The sequence below is a fragment of the Oryctolagus cuniculus genome, chromosome 16 (genome assembly GCF_964237555.1).
Source record: "Oryctolagus cuniculus chromosome 16, mOryCun1.1, whole genome shotgun sequence".
NCBI lineage: Eukaryota > Metazoa > Chordata > Mammalia > Lagomorpha > Leporidae > Oryctolagus > Oryctolagus cuniculus.
In genome coordinates, this window is record NC_091447.1 from 37,987,688 (window position 1) to 38,011,704 (window position 24,017).

At 41.5% G+C, this 24,017-nt stretch overlaps 1 protein-coding gene across 14 annotated transcripts in view; it reads right to left on the reverse strand.

The window, feature by feature from the left end:
- The window catches only part of UMAD1 (UBAP1-MVB12-associated (UMA) domain containing 1), a 292,340-nt gene that overhangs the window by 264,394 nt on the left and 3,929 nt on the right, over positions 1-24,017 (reverse strand). For 8 of the 14 annotated variants that reach the window (XR_011383191.1, XR_011383195.1, XR_011383193.1 and 5 more), the window contains exon 2: positions 11,783-11,894. Coding sequence is in view for 6 of the 14 variants with exons in the window: in XM_070059807.1 (XP_069915908.1) it covers positions 11,783-11,867 (85 nt within the window). In the remaining 8 variants the exon portion in view is untranslated. Of the gene's footprint in view, positions 1-11,782; positions 11,909-17,029; positions 17,164-20,040; positions 20,243-24,017 lie in introns of all 14 variants that reach the window. The other 6 variants (XM_070059804.1, XM_017344468.3, XR_011383188.1 and 3 more) reach the window with 4 other exon arrangements.

Sequence of the window (24,017 nt, forward strand, 5' to 3'; positions counted from 1 at the left end):
CATTAATGTGGGTGTAGGTTCTTCATAAAAAACAAGTTCAGGGGCCAGCATTTTGGCTCAAGGGGGTATGCTACCTCTTGCAACAGGTATTCCATATCAGAGCACTGGTTCAAGTCCAAGCTGCTCTATTTCCTACCCAGTTCCCTACTAACCAGCCTGTAAAAGCAGAAAATGGTTCAAGTACTTGGGCCCCTGACACACATGTGGGAGACCCTGGATCAGTCCTGGCCATTGTGGCCAACTGGGGAGTGAAACAGAGAGATCTCCCTCTCCCTTTCAAATAAACTAAATATTAAAAAAAGAAGACAAGTTCTATTCCCTCTTCCTCTTTCTTGCTCTTTCTCTTCATCGTAAGCAATCTAAAGGAATCTAAGGAATCTAGTCTAAAGTGCTTGACAGAATGACTTGCAACATGATGATTCCAGATTATCAGTTTGTTATTGTTGATTCTCTGGCTTATTGTATCAACCTGGTACCTGCATATTTTGTCAGTGATATATTTAACCTATGATGCAATTCGTTTTTTTCATTAAAAATTCTTGATCTTGATGAAATAATAAAAATTATGTTTTTACAAATTGTTAATAAATTTCTAATTTCCAAAAACAAAAGACTACTGCTTTAGACTACTCTGATAGCTCCACCACCTTTCAAGGCTCATTTCTCATCACTGGTCATGACACACCCTCCCTAGACAGCCAAGAACTTTTTAATTGTCCTGACTTTGTATTAGATTCTTCTTACATACCTTACACAGTCTGTCCCAGCACCTGGAAAGGTTTGGCTCCCCACCACACCTTATAAAACAATTATGTAACAATTTCCAAACAGCATGAATAAAAATTCCCTCCATTGCTTATCTGAAAGGCGGACCCCTGGCTTTATCTAAAAGATTATGTCACTAGGTGTAGGTTCAGGTCAAGGGATTCACAGCAACCTTAATAAGCACCAGAGCACATGGGACTGAGAAGGTGCTAATGTTGACTACAGTAAGAAAAGACTATGTCACATTAATTTACCATGCTTTTCTTTTGGCTTGGTTTATCAGATAACACTCCTCCAAGGTAATGCCATAATTCTGTAATGCTATAATGAAGGAAGCAGATGGTTAAATTTCTTGTGTAATTCCAATACATATTACACACTGATGTGTAACCCCAATAATAATTCTTTCTATCATAATATGTTTTGGTTGTGTACAATAGGAAAAAACAGATGCTGAACAAGACAGCGAGTTCAATAAAAAAGAATGCAGTAGTCATTCCTCACTATCTAGAGGGATTGATTCCAGGACTCCAATAAGCACCCACAGCCATGCAAGCCCCTTCCATAAAACAGTACAATGTTTCTCTATTACCTTCCTACATTTTCCTGTGTTGTTAAAATCATCTCTAACTTACTTATTATACAGAATACAATGCAAATACCATGGAAATAGTGGTTACACTGTATTATGTAAGGAATAACATGAAAAAATTCATCTGTACAGTTTAGTACAGATGTAATATTTAAAAACATTGCCTATTTAAGAGACAGAGACAAAGAGAGCTCCCAAATGCCTACAACAACCAGGGCTGGGTCAGGCTGAAGCCAGGAGCCAAAAACTCGATCCAGGTCTCCAGGTGGGAGGCAGAGACCCAACCCCTTGAGCCAATATTTCTCTCTGAGGGTTTGCATTAGCAGGAAACTGCAATCGGGAGTTGGAGCTGGAAATTGAACCCAAGTACTCTGATATGGGATACAAGTAGTTTAATCACTGGACTAAATGTCCTACCAGAAGGCAATTTTTCGCCAATTATTCCCAATCCATAGTTAATTGGCACCTCTGATACTGAACCTACAGGTACGGAGGGTCCACTGTGTTGTTAAGGATGCCAAAAGGACGACATTTAGGTCTTCCCAATCTACTGTCATCACTACTACAAAGTACACTGTTCATACTTCTCCATTTCACTTAAGATTCTCATCCTTGTTTATTATTTTCTTGATGGAATGGAATCAAAATAAACTTTAAATAAAAATATCAAAGCTAATTATCGCAACTTTTCAGTTACATGATCTCCGTTTTGGAAGTAATAGTATTAGCAAAGCAAACACTAGAAGAAACTCCATTTACATAATATGGTGTGCGTACTTACAACATTTTCTCAGGGCAGAACAGAGGCTGCAACACCACTTAGGACACCTGCATCCTATATCAGAGCACCTGGTTTAAGTCCTGGCTCTGCTTCAGATTCCAACTTCTAGGTAATATGAACCTGGGATGTCTTTGGGTCCCTGACACCCATGTGGGAAACAAAAACTGGGTTCTGTGCTCCTGGCTTCGGCCTGGCCTGGCCTTGATTATTTTGGATTATTTGGGGGAATAAACCAGTAGATGGAAGATAGCTTTCTCTCTGCTTTTCAAATAAGATGAAAATAAATAAAAATTTTAAATTAAAAACAAAACTTTCCCCTACCTATAACATACTGAATAAATGTCCTCCAGGAAACAGTACATAGTAAATCAGCCAACTCTCCTCAAATAGCTTTGCTTTCTTTTTTTTTAAGATCTATTTATTTATTTGAAAGTCAGAGTTACAGAGGCAGAGGCCTTCTATCTGCTGGTTCACTCCCCAGAAGGCCGCAACTGCCAGAGCTGTGCCAACTTGAAGCCAAGAACCAGGAGTTTCTTCCTGGCCTCCCATGTGGGTGCAGGGACCCAAGCACTTGGGCCATCTTCCAATACTTTCCCAGGCCAGAGAGCTGGATCGGAAGTCGAACAGCCGGGACTTGAACCGGAGTCCATATGGGATGTCGGCACTGCAGGCGGCAGCTTTACCTGCTATGCCACAGTGCCAGCCTCCCAAATAGCTTTGTAAAAATGTGACTATTGGAGCCAGTGCTGTGGTGCAATGGGTTAAGCCACTGACTCCAATGCCAGCATCCCATATGGGCGCTGGTTCAAGTCCCATCTGTTCCACCTCTGATCTAGCTCCCTGCTAATGTGTCTGGGAAGCAGCATATGATGGCCCAAGTGCTTGGGCCCCTGTACCCACATACAAGAAGCTTCTGGCTTCAGCCTGACCCAGGCCTAGCCACTAAGGCCATTTGGGGAATGAACCAGCATATGGAATCTCTCTCTCCACGCCCCACCCCCTCTATAATCTTGACTTATAAATAAATAAATTAAATCTAAAAAAAGAAAAGTGCTTGAAGGATTTAAAGCAATAAAAAGTACCCCACATGTTTCTTCAAGAATTTACAGGTGTTAACCTACCAAAAAAATTTCACCTACAGGCAATATAGATATACAAGAGTTACAGACCATTCAGAATACACATCTGTATAACAAATTCAACAAAAAGCTTCCCAATTATCTCACTGAATTTTTTTAGAAATCTTATATTTCAAACATATTACTTGTAGAAACAGATTTAATTTCCCAGAATTGTGAAGCTTTCTGCTGTTTACCTCTTTGATATACTGGGGGAAGAGCATTTGCCAGAAATTTTGTGAACTTGCTTCTTTTTTAAAATTTGTTAATTGTTCAACTAAAGTGAAAGAGAAACTTTAGCTTTCTATTTTATGAGGTCTTTTAAAAGTATCTTAACATATTATTTGATGTTTTCTAATTACTAAATTATAGAGAGTGAAGTACAATGCTCCTCTACCTCATGTGCACTCTATTCTGAGGGGGAAAAAAAAAAACACACAAACAAAACAATGAATGAACCAAACCCCAGGTCCAAGTAACCGGAATCTAGGGATGAGCCCTAGCACCAGTGTATTGTCGAAGAGCCCCCTAATACACAGAGGGTTAGGATTTAGGTAGACAGAGACTTTATTTACATTTTTCAACTCAGTCTACTGAGCCTTCGAAAGAAAGAACGGCTTTCTCACAATTAAATGGGCAACACAGAAGGGCTGGTTCTGCTTCTGAGTACAGTCCCACTTCTCCCCAGCCCTACACAATTCTCTCTCTCTCCTCACATTCAAGACGTAACAGAGAGCTGTATAACCCACGTGAGGACAGCCTCACCAGACCTCTGGAAAAACAAAATGCTGCTAGTTTAACAGGTAAACCAGAATTAGGTAACAGTGACATGAAAATTCTGTTAATTCAATCCATGAGATATACAACTCCACATTTCTTAATAGGAAATAAGCAATTTTATTACATAATGAAGTTAATTAAAAAATCGTGGCATTCTTGCTTTAGAATTTAAAGGTCGAGAGTAAAAACACAAAGATTACCAAGTATATTAACTGTAATTTGAATTTTTCTGGATACTACAATACATGAGTAAAGACATAGTAACCGAGAAAATCATTTTATAAATCCATAAACACTCTATTTTTTAAGGATTTGTTCACTTTTATAAAAACTGGGAGAAAAATAGGAAGCACACGCTGAAAGCATATTTAGTTTTTGTCTTGGTTGTTTCAATGAAAACCTTCAGCCCTAGACAGAATCAAAGTGACTTACTGTCCTTCAGCCTGTGGAATATAAATTTTTATTTTACACAGCAGAATTTCCACTTTTAAATAAAGAGATAAAAAGATTACCTAAAAAATTCCCAAATAAAAATGTGATTGCTTAACTGAAGTATGTACACACGGGTTGAATCATTCCAAGAGTGAGGAATTCAGTAGGAGAAATCAAACAATTCACCACGCAACACACACACACACTTTTTAAAATCTCATTTATCAATTTAAATTGAAAAACAAGGTGAAATTAAGTTACATTTTTCAATATCAGTACCTAAAAGATGAAACCCTAGCCACTGAGAACCACTAATCTGGTTCTAAATTCAATGAGTTTTGCAAAATAATTAGCTTAATGGAAACTAGAAGTTCTTGTGCCCTACTTTAAAAAACACCTGCATACTCTGAAAAACATGAATTTCAGTTGTACTGTAACCCAATTCCTTTAATCTCAGTAATTTCATTCTGCCTTCTCCAAGTTAAAGTGAACATCTGGTCAACACTGTTAGTGAATGCTACAACAGGATTCTGAATTATTCCTTTTCGTCCTATATTTCTATTTTTGTTGTTTTTGTTATTTTTCCTTCTTTTGGCTTCAATATAATACACTAATTCATGCCTTTCTTGTAATTTTGGGAGGAATTTTTATGCCAACATCTAGGAGATATCCTTTTTCCTAATTTACAATAACTGTGAGATTGTACACTGCACTAATAAATTTGTAATCAACTTAAAGATAATGTCTTAAAAGTACAATTAAACATGTCATAACAGAAGAAAACCCTGGTAATTACAAATAGTGCCATGCTTGCTGAGTTTTTAAACAGCAGTGTTAAGACATGAAAAATCGCCACCCAGTGATACAAATGAAAACTGCAATTTGTTTTTGTGTAAAATGAGTACCCTGGAGGATTACCTCATTACTGAATGAACAAACAGCTATTACCTTCTTATGTGAATAGAAACTGGCTACAGGGAAAGGATGTTTTTCTTCTAGGTCCCCCCCTTATTTTTATTCAGCCCACTCAACATTTTACAAAGGCTAAAAGCTTCGCAAATCCTAACAGGGAAAAAGCCTTGCCACCCAAATGTGAGCTAATTGCATGCGAACAGCCCAGATATTCCTGTTACCAACAAAAGTGCTTAGGTTCTGGCCAGTTCCTGAATTTCAAGTCCTAATGTGTTGACTTCATCAGCTCGGCAATGCCATCTAATAATTGTGACCTAAAAGCTCTTTGTGTTATGCAGGAAAGCTCGCCTAGAGGAAAAGGTATTCTAAAGTGGAAAATGACTATCCATAGCTTCAACAGCAAAATTTACTCTGGCTTTCTTATAAACAGGTGATGAAGGCCACAAATTTTGTACAGTCCATTTGATAAGAAAGTGTTGCTCCAAAATAATCATGTTTCTAACTCTCAGTCATATCATTTAAAAGTCAATAGGTAAACACACAAAAACCACAAATACATATTTTCCTGAAATGGACCTCCTGCATGGGGCCAAAACCAAAAACTTATATAATTACATGGTCATCAAAATACACGTATGCACATGTGGGGCCATCTTAATAAAAGTATGAAAAGCATTTCAGATTCATCATTTAACCTGCTTGGCATTTTCCAAAATATTTTTAGATAATTTCCTCTGAGACTAAAGTAGATACTATGTATGTCCACACAGAACCATATGGTAAAAACAGCAGCTCCACAGAAAAAAAATCAATTTTTTTAAAAAAATATTTTACCATCTTCGTTTTAAAGACAATCAAATACATTCCTAACAATCTGTCAGGCAGGACCTACCTTTACCACCCAACTCAGGCAGGTGCTTAATTTTCAAGAAAATTTTTTTTAACTAACAAAACAATGTATAACATCTTCAAATCTCAACTTCAAGTATATTACTGTTTTCTGTAATATTTTAAAATATTTTTAAATTATTTAAAATATTAGATAGTGAGAAATTTGGGGAAATCAAAACCACAGCTGAAATTTATGAACAGTAACAGTACACCAACAGTCTCTTATTAAATAAAACAAAAACAAAACCTTGCTTTCTGTTTTTTAAATGGTAGAGAACACAACTAAAATTTATTTTAAAAAACTGATGGGGGGGGCAGTGCTGTGGCGTAGTGGGTAAAGCCACCACCTGCAGTGCTGGATCCCATATGGACACCGGTTCGAGGCCCAGCTGCTCCACTTTCAATCCAGCTCTCTGCTATGGCCTGGGAAAGCAGTAGAGGATGGCCCAAGTGCTTGGGTCCCTGCACCCGTATGCAAGACCCAGATGAAGGTCCAGGCTCCTGGCTTTGAATTGGCACAGCTTCAGCCATTGCAGCCAACTGGGGAGTGAACCAGCAGACAGAAGACCTCTCTCTCTCTCTGCCTCTCTTTCTCTCTCTGTGTAACTCTTTCGAGTAAATAAATAAATCTTGAAAAAAAAAAAACTTATAGGACAGGGATTGTGAAACAGTGAGTGAAACCACTGCTTGGAGGCCCATATCCCATATTAGAGTGCCTATGGATTGAGTCCCACCTCTGTTTCCAATCTTACTTCCTTCTAATGTGTACCCTGAAAGGCAGCAGATAATGACCCAAGTAGCTGGGTTCCTGCCACCCATGTGGAGACCCAGATACAGCTCCAGGCTCCTGGTGTTGGCCTTCCCCAGCGCCAGCTGTCACAGGCACTTGGGAAGTGAATCTGCAGGTGGAAGCTTGCTCACTCGCTCTCTCTCTTGCTCTGCCTTTCCAATAAATAAAAATAAACCAACTTAAAATAGATTGAAAATGATGGTATGACATTAACACAACCGCCACCACACGAATAGGTTAGTAGTTAAAAGGTTAGGCTATGAAGCCAGACTGCCTGAGTTAATTCCACATCTGCTTTGTACTAGCTGGAGGAACCTGAAAAAAAGTTAAGATTTCATCTGTGGAGGTACAATAGAATCACCTCACTCACAGGGCTGTTTGAAGCATTTTACACACAGTAACTCATTTAATCTTTTCAATAACCCCATGGATGGGTACCGATGTCATACTCAGTTGCACAGTAGCTAAGTGACACTCAAGGAGTCTAAATAACCCGCTCAAGGTAGAAACTCCAGTAAACTGATGAGATAAGATGCCAAACCAGGGGACCCAGCCCCTTTATTAGCACTCTGTGGAGAACCAAAAGATCCTGCTGACACCACCAGAACTACTACATCCATAGAATACCTGGTGCACATGGATTTTTCATAGACAACAGTGCAGGAGTGCAGCTTTGCACCTGCAGGAAAATGGGACTAAACAGAGACATGGATCAGAAGACAGAGAAGCTGGGGGACAAGGAGGCCTCACTGACATCTGGGAACCTGTTTGCTTGGATCAGACAAATGAGGCAGAGCAGCAGTTCAACAACAAATTAAATTGTTATCTGGGAGTTACAACAGAATTGACTTCTAACCAAAATGGGGCAACTGCCAGACATATGCACTGAGTACAACAATCTTGCTGAGTCCAAGATGGCCTGGGGAAAACTACCTCAAAACACAGCATGTCAGTCTTCAGGAATATGAGCCATGAGGGCGTAGTTGTAACAGAGGGAGCAGCTGGGACTGAGAACATATTAGAGTAATTAAATCCTGGAAACCCTTATGGAATAGCAAGCTTGGAAGTGTATACGTCTTCTTAGACTAAGTTAAAGACTACCTCTTAAAACCAGAGCTGGCTCTGGGAAAGGAAAGAAAAGCTCACAGCTGCTAAACTTCACCTGGTGAGGCACAGTGCCCTGGAAACTGGGCCCCTTCAGAAGACATGGGCAAGGAAGCATCCAGCCAAGAAACAGGAGGAGATCTTAGGAAGACTAGCACTAGCAGCCTTGTGAGTTGTGAACTGGACTCTGAAACATGACAAAGTTGCTGGCCACAGAGGTATAGACAAGGAAGATCAGTTAAAAAAAAATCTGAGGCCTAGCATTGGAAATTCTAGGAGGGTGCTTGCACAGAAGCATCCAGTTCACACCCTGTGAATGGCTATTTGATAACGAGAAGAGTGATGTCAACTTCTAGTCAGGAGAAAACAGAAAAGAAAGAAAGGTCCCTGTATATATGTTAAGACTACAGAGATGTTTATAAAACGAAGAACACGGATGAGAGACTGGAAAAGCAGGCTTCAATGGAACAAAGTTCTGAGAAACATTTAGTGTGAAACAACCTCAGAGAGGCATAAGGCGCCCCTGAACTTCTCTCTTAGTGAGGGGAGAGGACAGCAACACTGGCAGCTTTCAAGGAACAAGGGGAAGGGCTGACACAGCCAGTTCTGACTTGGAAGACAAAGCACTAATTCCAGACACGGTAAGGAGGAAAGGCCAGAGAAGGTCATTATCCACAGCGCCCCATCTTACCCCATCAGAAGCCTCCCCACAAAAACCACTGTCTCTGGTCAAAGACAAAGTCCCATTATTTTGCCTCAGATTTGCAAGGAATCTGGTCTGAAACAACTAACTCTGACCACAGTACTAAGCCTGTGCCAAGCCATATAAGGCAGATTCAGAACACACAACAGGCCTGCCAGAACTGGGCTGTGGAAAGAATGGAACATTCTATAGTCAAGTTTATTCATGATAAAAACTATTCTGGGCTCCCAAAGATTAAGGTCAAGAAATAAAAAAGGCGGGGGGGGGGTGGGGGGGACGGCAGTGGCGCTGTGGCATAGCGGGTAAGGCCCCTGCATTGTCAGCATCCCATATGGGCACCAGTTCAAGTCCTGGCTGCTCCACTTCTGATCCAGCTCTCTGCTATGGCCTAGGAAAAAAGTAGAAGATGGCCCAAGTCCTTGGGCCCCGGCACCCACCTGGGAGACCCAGAAGAAGCTCCCAGCTCCAGGCTCTGGATCGGTGCAGCTCCGGCTGTTGTGGCCATTTGGGGAGTAAACCAGCAGATGAAAGACCTCTCTCTGTCTCTATCTCTGTCTCTCTCTGCCTCTCTGTAACTCTGCCTTTCAAATAAATAAATCAGTCTTATGGATGGATGGATGGATGGAAGGAAGGAAGGAAGGAAGGAAGGAAGGAAGGAAGGAAGGAAGGAAGGAAGGCAGGCAGGCAGCCAGCCAGTCAGCCAGCCAGCCAGGTGAAACCTCTCTATCTTTGCAACAGATGGGATCCTAAAGTGAAATACTGATAAGGCAGAGACCATACATACTTCCTCTGAATGTGTGGTGCTCAGAGGCACAGGGCAAGCCCTGGCTCTGAGAAGACAGGTGGCTGATGCAGTACATAAGCTGAAAATCCAGGATCACCCTTTAACCCTAAAGAAACCATTCTCCACTTCCCAAGGCATATAGAGCACTTGTCGATGCTGGGGGATCCCAATCTGAATGGCCTAAAATAAAAGTAGAACAAAGACACCAGTATACAGAGAGGGAGATGATGAGAAACACCCCAGGGAGCAAGCCAAATGAGTTAACCCACTCCTCAGAGAAGGAGCTGGAATTTGCTGCAGTGAGTTCTAGGCTAGAAGACGATGAGCCCAAGAGGGCACTGGGTTTTGATTGTGCCACAGCATCTCTGGGTAGAGAATTTCTGGGAAGAACATATGAAGATGCCCAGTCTCTTCTGTGAGGGGAAGACACAATGGAATCAAGGAAATTTTATTTTATTTTCAGAATTCCCCTTAGGCTGAGTACTGTAGTTGGTCAAAAGAAATGTTTATAAAGCCACTAAAATCTTTTAAATTAGAAGGCATTAATTCTATGGTAGAAAAAATAAGTAGTTTTAACAAAAATCTGGTAGATATTATTTAACAAACTTAGATTTAAAAGTCTACTTTATTTAATAAATATTTACTGGATGCCTAATTTAATTTCAGATGCTATTTTAAGAAGCAAGATAGGGGGCCGACACCATGGCTCACTAGGCTAATCCTCCATCTGCGGCTCCGGCACCCCAGGTTCTAGTCCCGGTTGGGGTGCTAGATTCTGTCCCGGTTGTTGCTCCTCTCCAGTCCAGCTCTCTGCTGTGGCCCGGGAGGGCAATGGAGGATGGCCCGAGTGCTTGGGCCCTGCACCCGCATGGGAGACCAGGAGGAAGCACCTGGCTCCTGGCTTTGGATCGGCGCAACACGTTGGCCACAACGCGCCGGCTGTGGCGGCCATTTGTGGGGTGAACCAACAGAAAAAGGAAGACCTTTCTCTCTGTCTCTCTCTCTCTCACTGTCAAACTCTGCCTGTCAAAAAAATTTTTTTAAAAATAAAATAAATTTTAAAAATTTAAAAAAATTTTTTTAAATTAAAAAAAAAATAAAATAAAAAATAAAAAAGAAGCAAGATAGGAACTATCAATAAGACAAAACTTGAATTTATCAGATTCTTAGCTTCAAAGTTAACTGGATGGAAATAAATGGAGGATGGTTAATCCTACAAATTTAATTTTTTAAAAAAATAAATGTATTTATTTATTTATGTATGTATTTGAAAAGCATAGTTACAGAGAGGCAGAGAGTGAGAGAGAGTGAGAGAGAAAAAAACCTCCCATCTGCTGGTTCACTTCCCAAATAGCCAAAATGGCTGGAGCTGGGCTGATCCGAAGCCAGGATCCAGAGTTCTTCCAGGTCTCCCACAAGGGTGCAAGGGTGCAAGGGTGCAAGGCCCCAAGGACTTGGGCCATCTTCCATTGCTTTCCCAGACACACTAACAGGGAGCTGGGAGCTGTAGAAGTAGAGCAGCTGGGACTCAAACCAGCAGCCCTATGGGATGCCATCACTGCAGGCAGCAGATTTACCTGCTACCCCACAGTGCTGGCCCCCAAACCAATGTTTTTTAAAAGCGTGTGACTTGATGACAATTTTCTGCATGACTGATGACTTTTATAATGGCCCTTTTAAAATTATACACACAATTATACACACAAATTAACTCTGGAATTTTTAAGAAGTAACTTAAAATAACACAAAATCATACAATTACCAAATAATTTTCAAAGGAAAAATAATTCTTCTAATTTTGGTTCTGTTTCTTAGAAAGACTCACCTAAGTAAACGGCATTCAGTCTAGTGGTTAACACACCCACATCCCACCTCAGCATACATGGGTCTCATTCCCAGCTCCATCTCTTCAGTCCAGCTTCCAACCAAGGCACACCCTGGGAGGCAGCACCAGTGGCTCCAGTGATTGGGTTCCCATGTCTCAGGTTGGAGACCTGGACTGAGTTCCCAGCTCCAGTTTCAACTCCAGCCCTGCCCAACCTCTACCACTGCAGACATTAACGTAAAAAACGAGTGGATGGACGTTCTGACCGTCTCTCAATGAAGAAACAAAGAAATACAAAGACTCACCTACAAGAACGAATCCATCTGCTTCTTCTGTCTCTGGCACTGGGGGCTTTTTAGATTCTGGAGGCTTTCTGAAGAAGTGAAACATAGCTACTGCTGCTGCCGCTGCCTCCACCTAAAACAAAAACACTAAGCAATGTCAAATTCAGATGAAACTGGAAAGCTCTTACCCTATTTAGTTAAAAGCAAACATAAAGATATCACAAACATTTCTCTTAGAAATCTATTATTGCCAGACTTAAAAAAGCATGAAACTTCTCTGTCTGAGGACAAAGCTAGAAATTAAGGTACCAAGATTCCCATTCTAAAATCCTGTGTGCATTCAAGTCCATCCTTTCCCAGTTTCCAAAGACTTAGAAAATAATCTAAATCAGTAGATAACACCAGACTCTGGAATGATCATTAACCATAAAACAAGCAGGAATGGTGGGTAAAGATTTCATTCAAATGAAAGTCTTCTAGAAACTGGGAGTAACACTGGGATGTGTATAAGTGCCCTGACCTGAGCTACAAAATTCAAGAAGGGTATTATCTCCCACCTACACAAGTGGATGGTGCAAGGAACCTATGCTGACAGAAAACACTCATATCTGGAAGATTTCACTTTTAAAAGAAATAAAAAATGGTGAACAAAAACCTATGCCATGTGAAAAAAGAAAATATTACAGTAAAGAAAGGAAAGAGTCTCATTTCCTTTTTGACAATTTTCAGTACTATTTATTTATTTATTTATTTTGACAGGCAGAGTGGACAGTGAGAAAGAGAGACAGAGAGAGAAAGGTCTTCCTTTGCCATTGGTTCACCCTCCAATGGCCGCCAAGGCCGGCGCACCGCGCTGATCTGATGGCAAGAGCCAGGTACTTATCCTGGTCTCCCATGGGGTGCAGGGCCCAAGCACTTGGGCCATCCTCCACTGCACTCCCTGGCCACAGCAGAGAGCTGGCCTGGAAGAGGGGCAACCGGGACAGAATCCGGTGCCCCAACCGGGACTAGAACCCAGTGTCCCAGTGCCGCAAGGCAGAGGATTAGCCTAGTGAGCCGCGGCGCTGGCTTCAGTACTCTTTAAAATTGCATACAATGAGCAAATTTCATATTTACAAACTGGAAAAATACCAAAACTTATTCCTAAAAATCCATTATTAGCTAGCTGCAACACTTGTTCCTGGCTGTGCTAAGACCTAACCCAGTTTGTATGCCTCCTAATACTCAAATAACGGGAATCTTGGAATTACTTCAATATAAGCAGGAGACAAAGAATTCACCTGCCCAGGACCAGCTCTGTGGCGCAGTAGGTTAATCCTCCGCCTGCGGCACCGGCATCCCATATGGGCACTGGTTCTAGTCCCAGCTGCCCCTCTTCCAATCCAGCTCTCTGCCATGGCCTGGGAAAGCTGTAGAATATGGCCCAGATCTTTGGGTCCCTGCACCCACAGCAGAGACCAGGAAGAAGCACCTGGCTCCTGGCTTCGGATTGGCACAGCTCTGGCCGTTGCGGCCATCTGGGGAGTGGACCAACGGAAGGAAGACTTTCTCTCTGTCTTTCCTTTTCACTGTCTGTAACTCTACCTCTCAAATAAATAAATAAAATCTTAAAAAGAAGAAAAAAAAAGGAATTCACCTGCCCAAGTCAGAGGCTGAGAGAAATGCCTGAACATTACACATTTGAGGGAGAAGGCATATCTGAATAATATGAAGAACTTTTCTTAAAACTCACTAATGAGAAAATAACTCAAAAACTGGGCAAAAGATATGAATAGTCACATCACCAAAAAAGATGTATTAGATGATAAACCACCACATGAAAAAATACTCAGCATCATTAGTGAATCAAGAAATGCAGATTAAAACACCAACAAATATCAGTAAATACCTAATGTTTAAGATTAAAAAGACTGGCTGGCGCCATGGCTCACTAGGCTAATCCTCTGCCTTGCCGCGCCGGCACACCGGTTCTAGTCCTGGTCGGGGCACACTGGGTTCTAGTCCTGGTCGGGGCACCGGATTCTGTGCCGGTTGCCCCTCTTCCAGGCCAGCTCTCTGCTGTGGCCAGGGAGTGCAGTGGAGGATGGCCCAGGTGCTTGGGCTCTGCACCCCATGGGAGACCAGGATAAGTACCTGGCTCCTGCCATCGGATCAGCGCTGTGCGCCGGCCGCAGCGTGCCGGCCGTGGCGGCCACTGGAGGGTGAACCAACGGCAAAGGAAGACCTTTCTCTCTGTCTCTCTCTCTCACTGTCCACTCTGCCTGTCAAAAAAATAAAAATAAAAATAAAAATAAAAATAAAAAAAAAGATTAAAAAGACTTGTCAGGCCAAGTGTTGGAAAATGTGGAGCCACTGGAATTCTTTCACACTGGTGGTAGGAATGTAATTACAGTATAACCACTCTGGAAAACAGTTTGATGGCCTCTTAAACATGAAAACATATACCTACCACAAGATTCAGCTCTTCTACTTTTAGGTATTTGCCTATGAAAAATGAAAGCATATGTCTACACTTGTACACAAATGTCGTAACTGTTTTTGTAATATACAAAACCTGGAAACCACTCAAATGTTTAACAACAGATAAATAAACTGTGCCACATTCACACTACTATTCAACAATGAAAGAGAACAAGGTATTGATATAAGCTACACAGTGCAAAAATTTCAAAAATTTCAGTTGAGTGAAAGAAGCCAGATGAAGAGTTCATACTGTATTGTAGCATTAACATAAACATGTGGAAAATGCCAGCTAATGTATAGTGACAGAAAGCAGATCTGCAGTTGCTTGGGGAGAGGGGAGATAGGAAAGGAGGGAGGTATTACAAAGTACAAGGAAACTTCTAGGGGTGATGGATATGTTCATTATCTTGATTGTGATAGTGGTTTCTGTGGTATAAACATGTTAAAATTAAATAAATTGTATGCTTTCAATATGCATAATTTATTGATGATACCTCAACAAAGCTATGAAAAAAATCATTATTAACATCATATTTAGATGTCTTATAAAACTTTTAGTTAAAAATTATTCAGGAAATTGTCTTAAATGTCTTAAACTTCTCTGTGTGTTACAGATACATGGAGTACAGTCTTTGTATGGAAAACAAAATGCTTCTTTTCTCTATGCATTCACACAAAACTCAGAAATAAAAGGGTATTGTATTCCCTTTTAATGGTATACACAAACTGCATATAAACGGGCTTGCTTGACAGTTGGGCAGAGCAAATCCTATTGCTCTGGAGTGGGGAAATGACAAGGCAAATAATCTATTTTTTTTCTTCCTATTACTCAAAGTCTTCTAAGTAATATTACCCATGACAAAAGGATTAAGGCAACAGGGTTTTCTCAATTTGATTATGCCCTTTCAATTGCAACAGACTACTAGTTAAATGTAAATATATCAAAAGGACTGAAATTCCTCTGTGGCTGATAAACAGCAGCCACATGATACAGAGAGAATCCCTACATACACATTTCCTTTACATTTGTGCCAAAATTCAATAAATTCCAAAAAATTCACAATGCTGAAACATTAAAATCCTGAACAATGTTGAATCTTCCTCCTCTTTTGTATAGTGGGCTGTGAAATGCAGAATCATACAAATTTAGATAACGAGTTCACTAATTTCTCTTGATAAGTATGTAAACAGTGTAAGACAATAAGTTCATGTTTTTGATGGCTTGAATTTTGAGGCAAGAATGTATCACCTTAATCGAAAATGAATCGATGTGAATGGAAGGGGAGAGGGAGTGGGAAAGGGGAGGGTAGTGGGTGGGAGGGACGGTATGGGGGGGAAGCCATTGTAATCCATAAATCGTACTTTGGAAATTTATATTCATTAAATAAAAGTTAAAAAAAAAAAAAAGAATGTATCACCTAAGACAACACAGAATATTCTTTAAAGCTCTCTTTGAAACTCCTCCTCAACTGATGAGATCAGTAAAGAGTTTGACAGTCTGAATATTTCTTGTGAGAGACATAATCTTATTCCTCTTTTAAAATGTATTCTGTAGGCCAGCGCCGCGGCTCACTAGGCTAATCCTCCACCTAGCGGCGCCGGCACACCGGGTTCTAGTCCCGGTCGGGGCGCCGGATTCTGTCCCGGTTGCCCCTCTTCCAGGCCAGCTCTCTGCTGTGGCCAGGGAGTGCAGTGGAGGATGGCCCAAGTGCTTGGGCCCTGCACCCATGGGAGACCAGGAAAAGCACCTGGCTCCTGGCTCCTGCCATCGAATCAGCGCAGTGCGCCGGCCGCAGCGCGCTGGCCGCGGCGGCCATTGGAGGGTGAACCAACGGCAAAGGAAGACCTTTCTCTCTGTCTCTCTCTCTCACTGTCCACTCTGCCTGTCAAAAAAAAAGAAAAAAAATGTATTCTGTAGTATGAGATGACCACGGAGGTTACCCAAACACTCTCCTCATTTTTCAAACTTACATTTGTAGTGTTGTAGACTTTGCTATTAGAGTAATGGGGATATGTACAGATGTCTGAGAGGATAAGCAAAAAAAGAGAACTTTAAACCGATTTTCACCTCACAGAAGAATCTGGAAACCAGTTAACTAAAGCATTAACAAAAATTCTAGTTTGTTATCTTTGAATTATGCTCAGACCCAACAAACAAAAAATCATATGAGACAAAAGAGCAAAAAAACTAAACTTTGGATCTAGCCATTATTCTGTTTAATAAACTCAATTTAGTAGGTTAAGACAAGTTGTTATGTGTTTTTGTTTTTGTTTTTGTTTTTTTTTAACAGAATACTGGGGGGAGCAAAAACAGAAGGCAAAAGATTATGTAAGAACATGATATAAGGTAGGTGATGTTTGATGAACTTTTGCTTTTGTGTGTGTGTGCTGGGTCATGATATGAACACAATTCTTAATATGAGTGGCAGGCAAAGAAGATTCAAAGTCACTGATCATACTTGGGTACTCACAAACTGCCTGAAGTTTTTTTAAAAAAATTATTATACCTTTGAACTTCTTAAGCTGACATCTAAAACCTTCCATTGAAATTATAAAGGATGTAGTTTCTAATATATTATAAATATTTACATGTTGAAACAAAACTGTTAAATCATTCTTTTAAAGATACCCATTGAAATCTAAACACTTTAGGGGCTGGCACTGTGGTATTACAGGTAAAACCACTACTTGTGGTGTCTGCATCCCATATGGGCGCCGGTTCGAGTCCTGGCTGCTCCACTTCCCATCCAGCTCTCTGCTATAGGGAAAGCAGTAGAAGATGGCCCAAGTCATTGGGCCCCGCACCTGCATGGGAGAGCTCCTGGTTCCTGGCTTTGGATCGGTGCAGCTCCAGCCATTGCGGCCAATTGGGGAGTGAACCAGCGGATGAAAGACCTCTCTCTCTCTTTGCCTCTGCTTCTCTCTCTGTGTAACTCTGCCTTTCAAATAAATAAATATTTTAAAAAATACCACTTCTAAATAAAAAAAAAAAAGAAATTTAAACACTTTAATACCCACCATCACCCATCTAAAAAATACATGAGCAAATTCTCTTCTAACAGGAAATCTGACATTGTTCTTTTTTCTCCTTGAACTCCTATTTCTACTTTATTTCCACAGATGTGGAATAGCTCAGAGATGACCACAGAACACACTAGTGTACCTCTTACAATATGTACAGTGGAATTCAAACTGGTGCTGGTAACCTCATTTCTGAGAGAGCCTGTGCTGTAATTTAACATTCCTCACCTTGTCACTTGTTATCTAAATTCAGAGTGATAACATATGCATATAAAACAACCACTAATATTAAAAGTTGTATAATTTAATACACCTTACTTCCTTAATATCACTGTATAGAAGATTTTAGAAAACTGAAAACATTACTATTTTTAGCCAAAACAGAACAGCTAAAATACTTAGAGGGGTGGACATTTAGCCTAGTGGTTAAGATGCTGTCTCTGATGCCCATATTCCATATCATAGTACCTGGGTTTGAGGCCCAGCTCTGACTGCATCTTCCTGCAAATGTGCACCATGGGAGGCAGGAGATGATGGCTCAAGTAGTTGGATTTCTGCCACCCATGTGGAGTTCCTGGCTCCAGATGTTTTGAGCATTTGGAGAATGAACCATTTAACAGAGGAGCTCTGTGCTCACGGAAGCGCTCTCTCTTTCTCTCTCTCTGCCTCCTAAATAAGTAAATAAAATACTCATAAAGCTGGAGGCCTATGAAGGCAAAGGATGATTACAGAGCTCCAGGAAGGGAGGATTCTGGAATCCTGCAAAAACAGCACAGAACTTCTGCGCAGATTCCACGGCAGCCAAGCTGGGAGTTATTTTCTTGATTTACAAATTTGTTTTTCTTGATCCTCATAGCTTACATTCTTTTACTTTATACTAAATTGCAGTCAGGAAAAACTTTGGCAAACATTAAATCCTTAACACACCACAAAGAAAATCATAGGGCAAAAGAGCACTGCAAGAAGAGAGCGATTTACTTGATCATCACCACCACTGAAGAGCTTTAACAGCTGTTTCCCTCCCATGGAGAGCGGCCCAGAGGCTTCATTTGATCCTCTGAACTGCCAGCTTCAGCTAGAGTGTGACACACCAACTCCCAGGAACTGTCTGGAATCACAGCTGTCACTCTAACAGGAAATCCTACTACCACAGAAACATCACACAGTCTGGGATTACTAATGTTCTGCAATACAGTCTCAAGCAGAGTTTCTGCTTTTATCCATATGATGAAGTTGTCTTAGAAGTCACAAGTCTTGAAAATTTTAGAACAAAACCTTCCATCTTCTCAGATGGCATCAAACAACTCTCCTACACAAGTTTGAAAAAAATATGTAACTTCCCAAGTTTCTACTAGAGTGTTATCAGGGAAGATTTCATTTGAGTTTTATTTGTGTTAATGGATTTGAGGACTTTTGCTGGGTTTCTTTTTAATTAATTGCCTATTATTTTCAGAATCAAGAATGGTAGCCTGGAAATCCTAAGAAAGGAGTATTTTCTTGGTCTATCTGATTCTACAATTAGGGGGCAGCAGGGAGAAGGAATCATGTCTTACTTTAAACCAGGGTTTCTTTTTTAAAAAATGTATTTATTTTCATTTTGTTTGAAAGGCAGAGAGACAGGGGCCGGCGTCGCGGCTCACTAGGCTAATCCTCCACCTGCAGCGCCGGCACACCGGGTTCTAGTCCCGGTCGGGGCGCCGGATTCTGTCCCGGTTGCCCCTCTTCCAGGCCAGCTCTCTGCTGTGGCCAGGGAGGGCAGTGGAGGATGGCCCAAGTGCTTGGGCCCTGCACCCCATGGGAGACCAGGAGAAGCACCTGGCTCCTGGCTTCGGATCAGCGCGATGCACCGGCCGCAGCGCGCTGGCCACGGCGGCCACTGGAGGGTGAACCAACAGCAAAGGAAGACCTTTCTCTCTGTCTCTCTCTCTCACTGTCCACTCTGTCAAAAAAAGAAGAAAAAAAAAAAGGCAGAGAGACAGAGGATTTCCATCCACTAGTTCAATCCCCAAATCCACTAGTTACAGCTGCGCCAGGCTGACACCAGGAGCCTGAAACTCAACCCATGTCGCCCACGAGTGGCAAGGACTCAACTCTTGAGCCATCACATTCTGCCTTCCAGAGGGTGCATCAGCAGGAAGCTGAATCAGTGACAAGAGCCAGGACTTTAACTAAGGCACTCCATTATGAGATCCAGGCTAACCAGCTGTTACCAAAACACCCACGATCTTTCCCTGCTTCAATTGTAAAAACCATAGTCCCATCCCCACCCCAAAGGATGCCAGATGTTGACACTGATTGGGATGCCTGCATCTAATACTGAAGCACCTGGATCAAGTCCCAGCTCTTCTACTTCCAATCTAGTTTCCTGTTATTGTGCTCCTTGACCTCCAGGTGAGAGCTCAAGCACGTGGGTCCCTGCCACCCATGTAAAAGATGGGATGGAGTTCCTGGCTCTTGGCTTTAGCTCGATACAGTCCCAGTAGGCATTTGGGGAGTAAACAAGAGGATGGAAGAGCTTTTTATCTCTCCTTCTCCCTCTGTGTAACTCAGCCTTTCAAATAAATAAAATCTTTAAAAAGAATTGCTACCCTCTGAAAATGTAAAAGAAAAAAACAGAACTGCATTTATAATTTGTTATAATTGAAGACAATTTACAGATTTTCTTATCATTCTAACTCTTCTAAGTTACTTACACAATGATAGAATGTGATGTGTTAGAAAAGTTACAAATATAATTTCACATAATGGCTACACACCAACCATTATGGTTTGGGCATAAATATCATTCTACCTACCAGTCTGATAATAATTTCTAACTTGTTCATTCAATGCTGCAATTCAGGAAAGAGAAAGCATCCTGCAAAAGACTCCAGAAATCTCTGACAAAAGGCTTCTCTACACATAATCAACTTAGGTGAGACAAACACATGGAAACAAAGTCCTGAGGGGGCGTGAAGTCATCTGATGTGAGGTCACACCTCTGCATCTCAGGGGAACCTGGAATGATTAAGAAACAAAAGTAAATGCCATTCAGTGTGTCTTTAACTGCTCTTGATATGCTCACTCTAATACTTCAATACACAGCAGGAATCATCATATTCAACTTTCAGGGACTTGGTCCCAAAGCTGTCCACTAGAAATCCTGCATCACTTGGTTTTCATAACTGTATGGTAAAAAGTCTGTACTTCCTCCCCAAACAGTCATCTGTTTACTTTTTAATTCAATAACCATGATATTTTTAAAAGAGATGCATTTATTTACTTATTTAATAAAGGCAGAATGACAGAGAGAGAGAGACAGAGAGACAGAGACAGATCTTCCATTAACTGGATCACTCCCCAAATGGCTGCAACAACTGAGACTGGGCCAGGCCAAAGGGGGGAGCCCAGAACTCCATTTGGGTCTCTTATGTGGATGGCAGAGGCCCAAGCACTTGGGTCATCTTCCGCTGCTTTCTCAGGTGCATTAGCAATGAGCTGGATTAAGAAGCAGAGAAGCTGAGACTCAAAACAGCACTCTAACACAGGATAACAATGCAGATGTCTTCACAGGTGGCTTAGCTTTCTGTGCCACAATGCCAGCCTTAAAACCATGATTTTTTGAGAGCTAAATGTTGCGTAGGCATTATTCTAGGACCTAGAGAAAAAAAGAAACAGGACATTTTTTTCCTCCAAATTCAAAGAACCAACCAATTTACTTGCGCCCTCTCATCCTACTTCTCACAACAACTATGAGCAGAAAGCAAGGTACTAGATCTCATGTAAAACCAGCCCCAGCTACCTAATTTGCTAAGTCCAGTCTGGTCAAGAAGCATTGCTAGCTGTCTACCGACTTGCTTCAGACTCATCTCAAACAGATAAAAAATGCATTTGAACAAATCTCACACCCATTCAGTTAACACTCTTTAACAAACTGGGAAAAGGGGGAAAAACTCTGTAAGCTAATATGTAGAATTCCAAGTTGAGAATGACTTCCAGGAAGGCTCCTTAAAGGGAACTGAATCCAATGGAAGTAAATCTTTCTGGCTGACTACTTCTCTGTTTTCTGGAAGGAGACTTGACAGCTGGAGCTCTAGCACTTATCTTGGCCTATGAGGTAGCCTTACATAGGCAACTAGATACCAATCAAAGACCAGAAAGACAAACAAAAAATGGGTCCCTGAAACCTTCTTTTTTAAAAAGAATTATTTATTTATTTGAAAGGCAGAGTTACAGAGAGAGTGGGAGGAGGAGAGGAGAGAGAGAGAGAGAGAGAGTGAGGGAGAGAGAGAATCTTCCATCTGCTAGTTCACTCTCCAAATGGCCTCAAAGGCCAGGACTGAGCCAGCTCAAAGTCAGGAGCTTGGAACCTCTTCCAGGTCTCCCATGTGAGTGGCAGGGGCCCAAGCACTTGGACCATCCTCCACTGCTTTTGCTGTGCATTAGCAGAGAGCTGGGTCACAAGCAAAGCAGCCAGGACTTGAACTGGTGCTCATATGGGATTGTCAGTGTCTCAGGCAGCTGCCTAACTCACCGCACCACAAAGCCAGTCCCCTTGATAGCTTCCTCAAGTGCTGAATTGCATCTCTGATGCTTGAGAAAAACTGCTGCATATTGAAGATACTTTTAGCTACTCAGCCAAACCCCACTAGAACTGAAATACCATTTCTATTGAAAATGGTGCAGAAGGCTCCAACCTGGGCAAAAGGCAATAAAAACAAGTAAAACACAAAAGAATTGTAAAGAAACAAACTGTAATTATTCACCTATGAATAGAAAAATCAAAAGAATCCTCCACTGCACTCCCTGGCCACAGCAGAGAGCTGGCCTGGAAGAGGGGCACAAAAGAATTGTAAAGAAACAAACTGTAATTATTCACCTATGAATAGAAAAATCAAAAGAATCTTATTGAAAATTATTAGAAATAAGAGCTTTACAGGATGGTATAACTATATTCTAGAATGACCAGCTAAAATATTCATGTTAAAAAATACATTTATAATGGTACCAAACAAGTTATTTAGAAATAAATCTACCCTAAAATTCAAAACTTTTAGGTAGCAAATCATGAAACTTTCTGGAAAGACTGTAAGAAAACTAAATAGCTCAAGCATAGGAGTTGTCATTATAATGTTACTTCTCAGCCGGCACCACAGCTCACTAGGCTAATCCTCCGCCTTGCAGCGCTGGCACACCGGGTTCTAGTCCCGGTCGGGGTGCCGGATTCTGTCCCGGTTGCCCCTCTTCCAGGCCAGCTCTCTGCTGTGGCCAGGGAGTGCAGTGGAGGATGGCCCAAGTGCTTGGGCCCTGCACCCCATGGGAGACCAGGATAAATACCTGGCTCCTGCCATCAGCCGCGGCAGCCACTGGAGGGTGAACCAACAGCAAAGGAAGACCTTTCTCTCTGTCTCTCTCTCTCTCACTGTCCACTCTGCCTGTCAAAAAAATAAAAAAAATAAAAAAATGTTACTTCTCCCAAAATACATGGGATTCAATGCAATTTTGATCAAAATCCCTTCACAGTTTTTCATGGAACTTGACGAGCTAAATTTTATATGGAACAGCAAAGAGACAAGAACAAACAAGATGTTCCCAAGCATATAGTCCCATATGTCCAAAGCTGTCATAATACTACAGAAGAAAATGAGTAATGGCACAGAGACAGTAAAATAGAAATAACAGCCCAGGAAGATTCCATAAACATCTGTAAATTTAAGGTGACACCAAAGGTCAGTACAAAAATGTGATATAATCAATAAATGATAAGACAACAGAAATGGAAACAAAGAAACTGGACATCTATCTAATAACATACATTAAAAACTCAATTCTAGGGGATGACATTGTGATGCAGTGAGTTAAGCTGCTGCCCAGACACCAGCATCCCATACTGGATGTCCCTTCATGTCCTGGCTGCTCCACTCTCTATCCAATTCCCTGTTAATGCACCTGAGAAAGCAGCAGAAGGGTGACCCAAGTGCTTAGGCCTCTAAATCCAGGTGAGAGGCCTGGAAGAAGCTTCTGGCTCCTGGCTTTGGTCCAGTTCAGTCCCCGTCATTGTGGCCATTTGGGGAATGAACCAGCGGATGTAAGATCTCGCTGTCTCTCCCTCTCTCTTTGTGTAACTCTGCCTTTCAAATAAATATTTTTTAAAAAAATTCAATTCTAGATGATGGAATATTAAATATCAAAGGCAAAAATACAAATATTTTAGAATACAGAATACATCTGATGTAAAAAAGATTCTTATATAATTTTTAAAAGTTGGTTTTATTGGGCCGGCGCCGCGGCTCACTAGGCTAATCCTCCACCTTGCGGCGCCAGCACACCGGGTTCTAGTCCCGGTCAGGGCGCTGGATTCTGTCCCAGTTGCCCCTCTTCCAGGCCAGCTCTCTGCTGTGGCCAGGGAGTGCAGTGGAGGATGGCCTAAGTGCTTGGGCCCTGCACCCCATGGGAGACCAGGAGAAGCACCTGGCTCCTGCCATCGGATCAGCGCGGTGCGCCGGCCGCAGCGCGCTGGCTGCGGCGGCCACTGGAGGGTGAACCAACGGCAAAGGAAAACCTTTCTCTCTGTCTCTCTCTCTCTCTCACTGTCCACTCTGCCTGTCAAAAAAAAAAAGAAGTTGGTTTTATTAATTATATTAAGCTTAAGGAAAATATGTGTAACTATATTAAAAGAGTTCTTTCCAGTCCAGAAAAGAAAAGAAAAGAAAAGAAAAGAAAAGAAAAGAAAAGAAAAGAAAAGAAAAGAAAAAGGAAAGGGGAGTGGAGGGAGGGCGGAAAGAGCAGAATA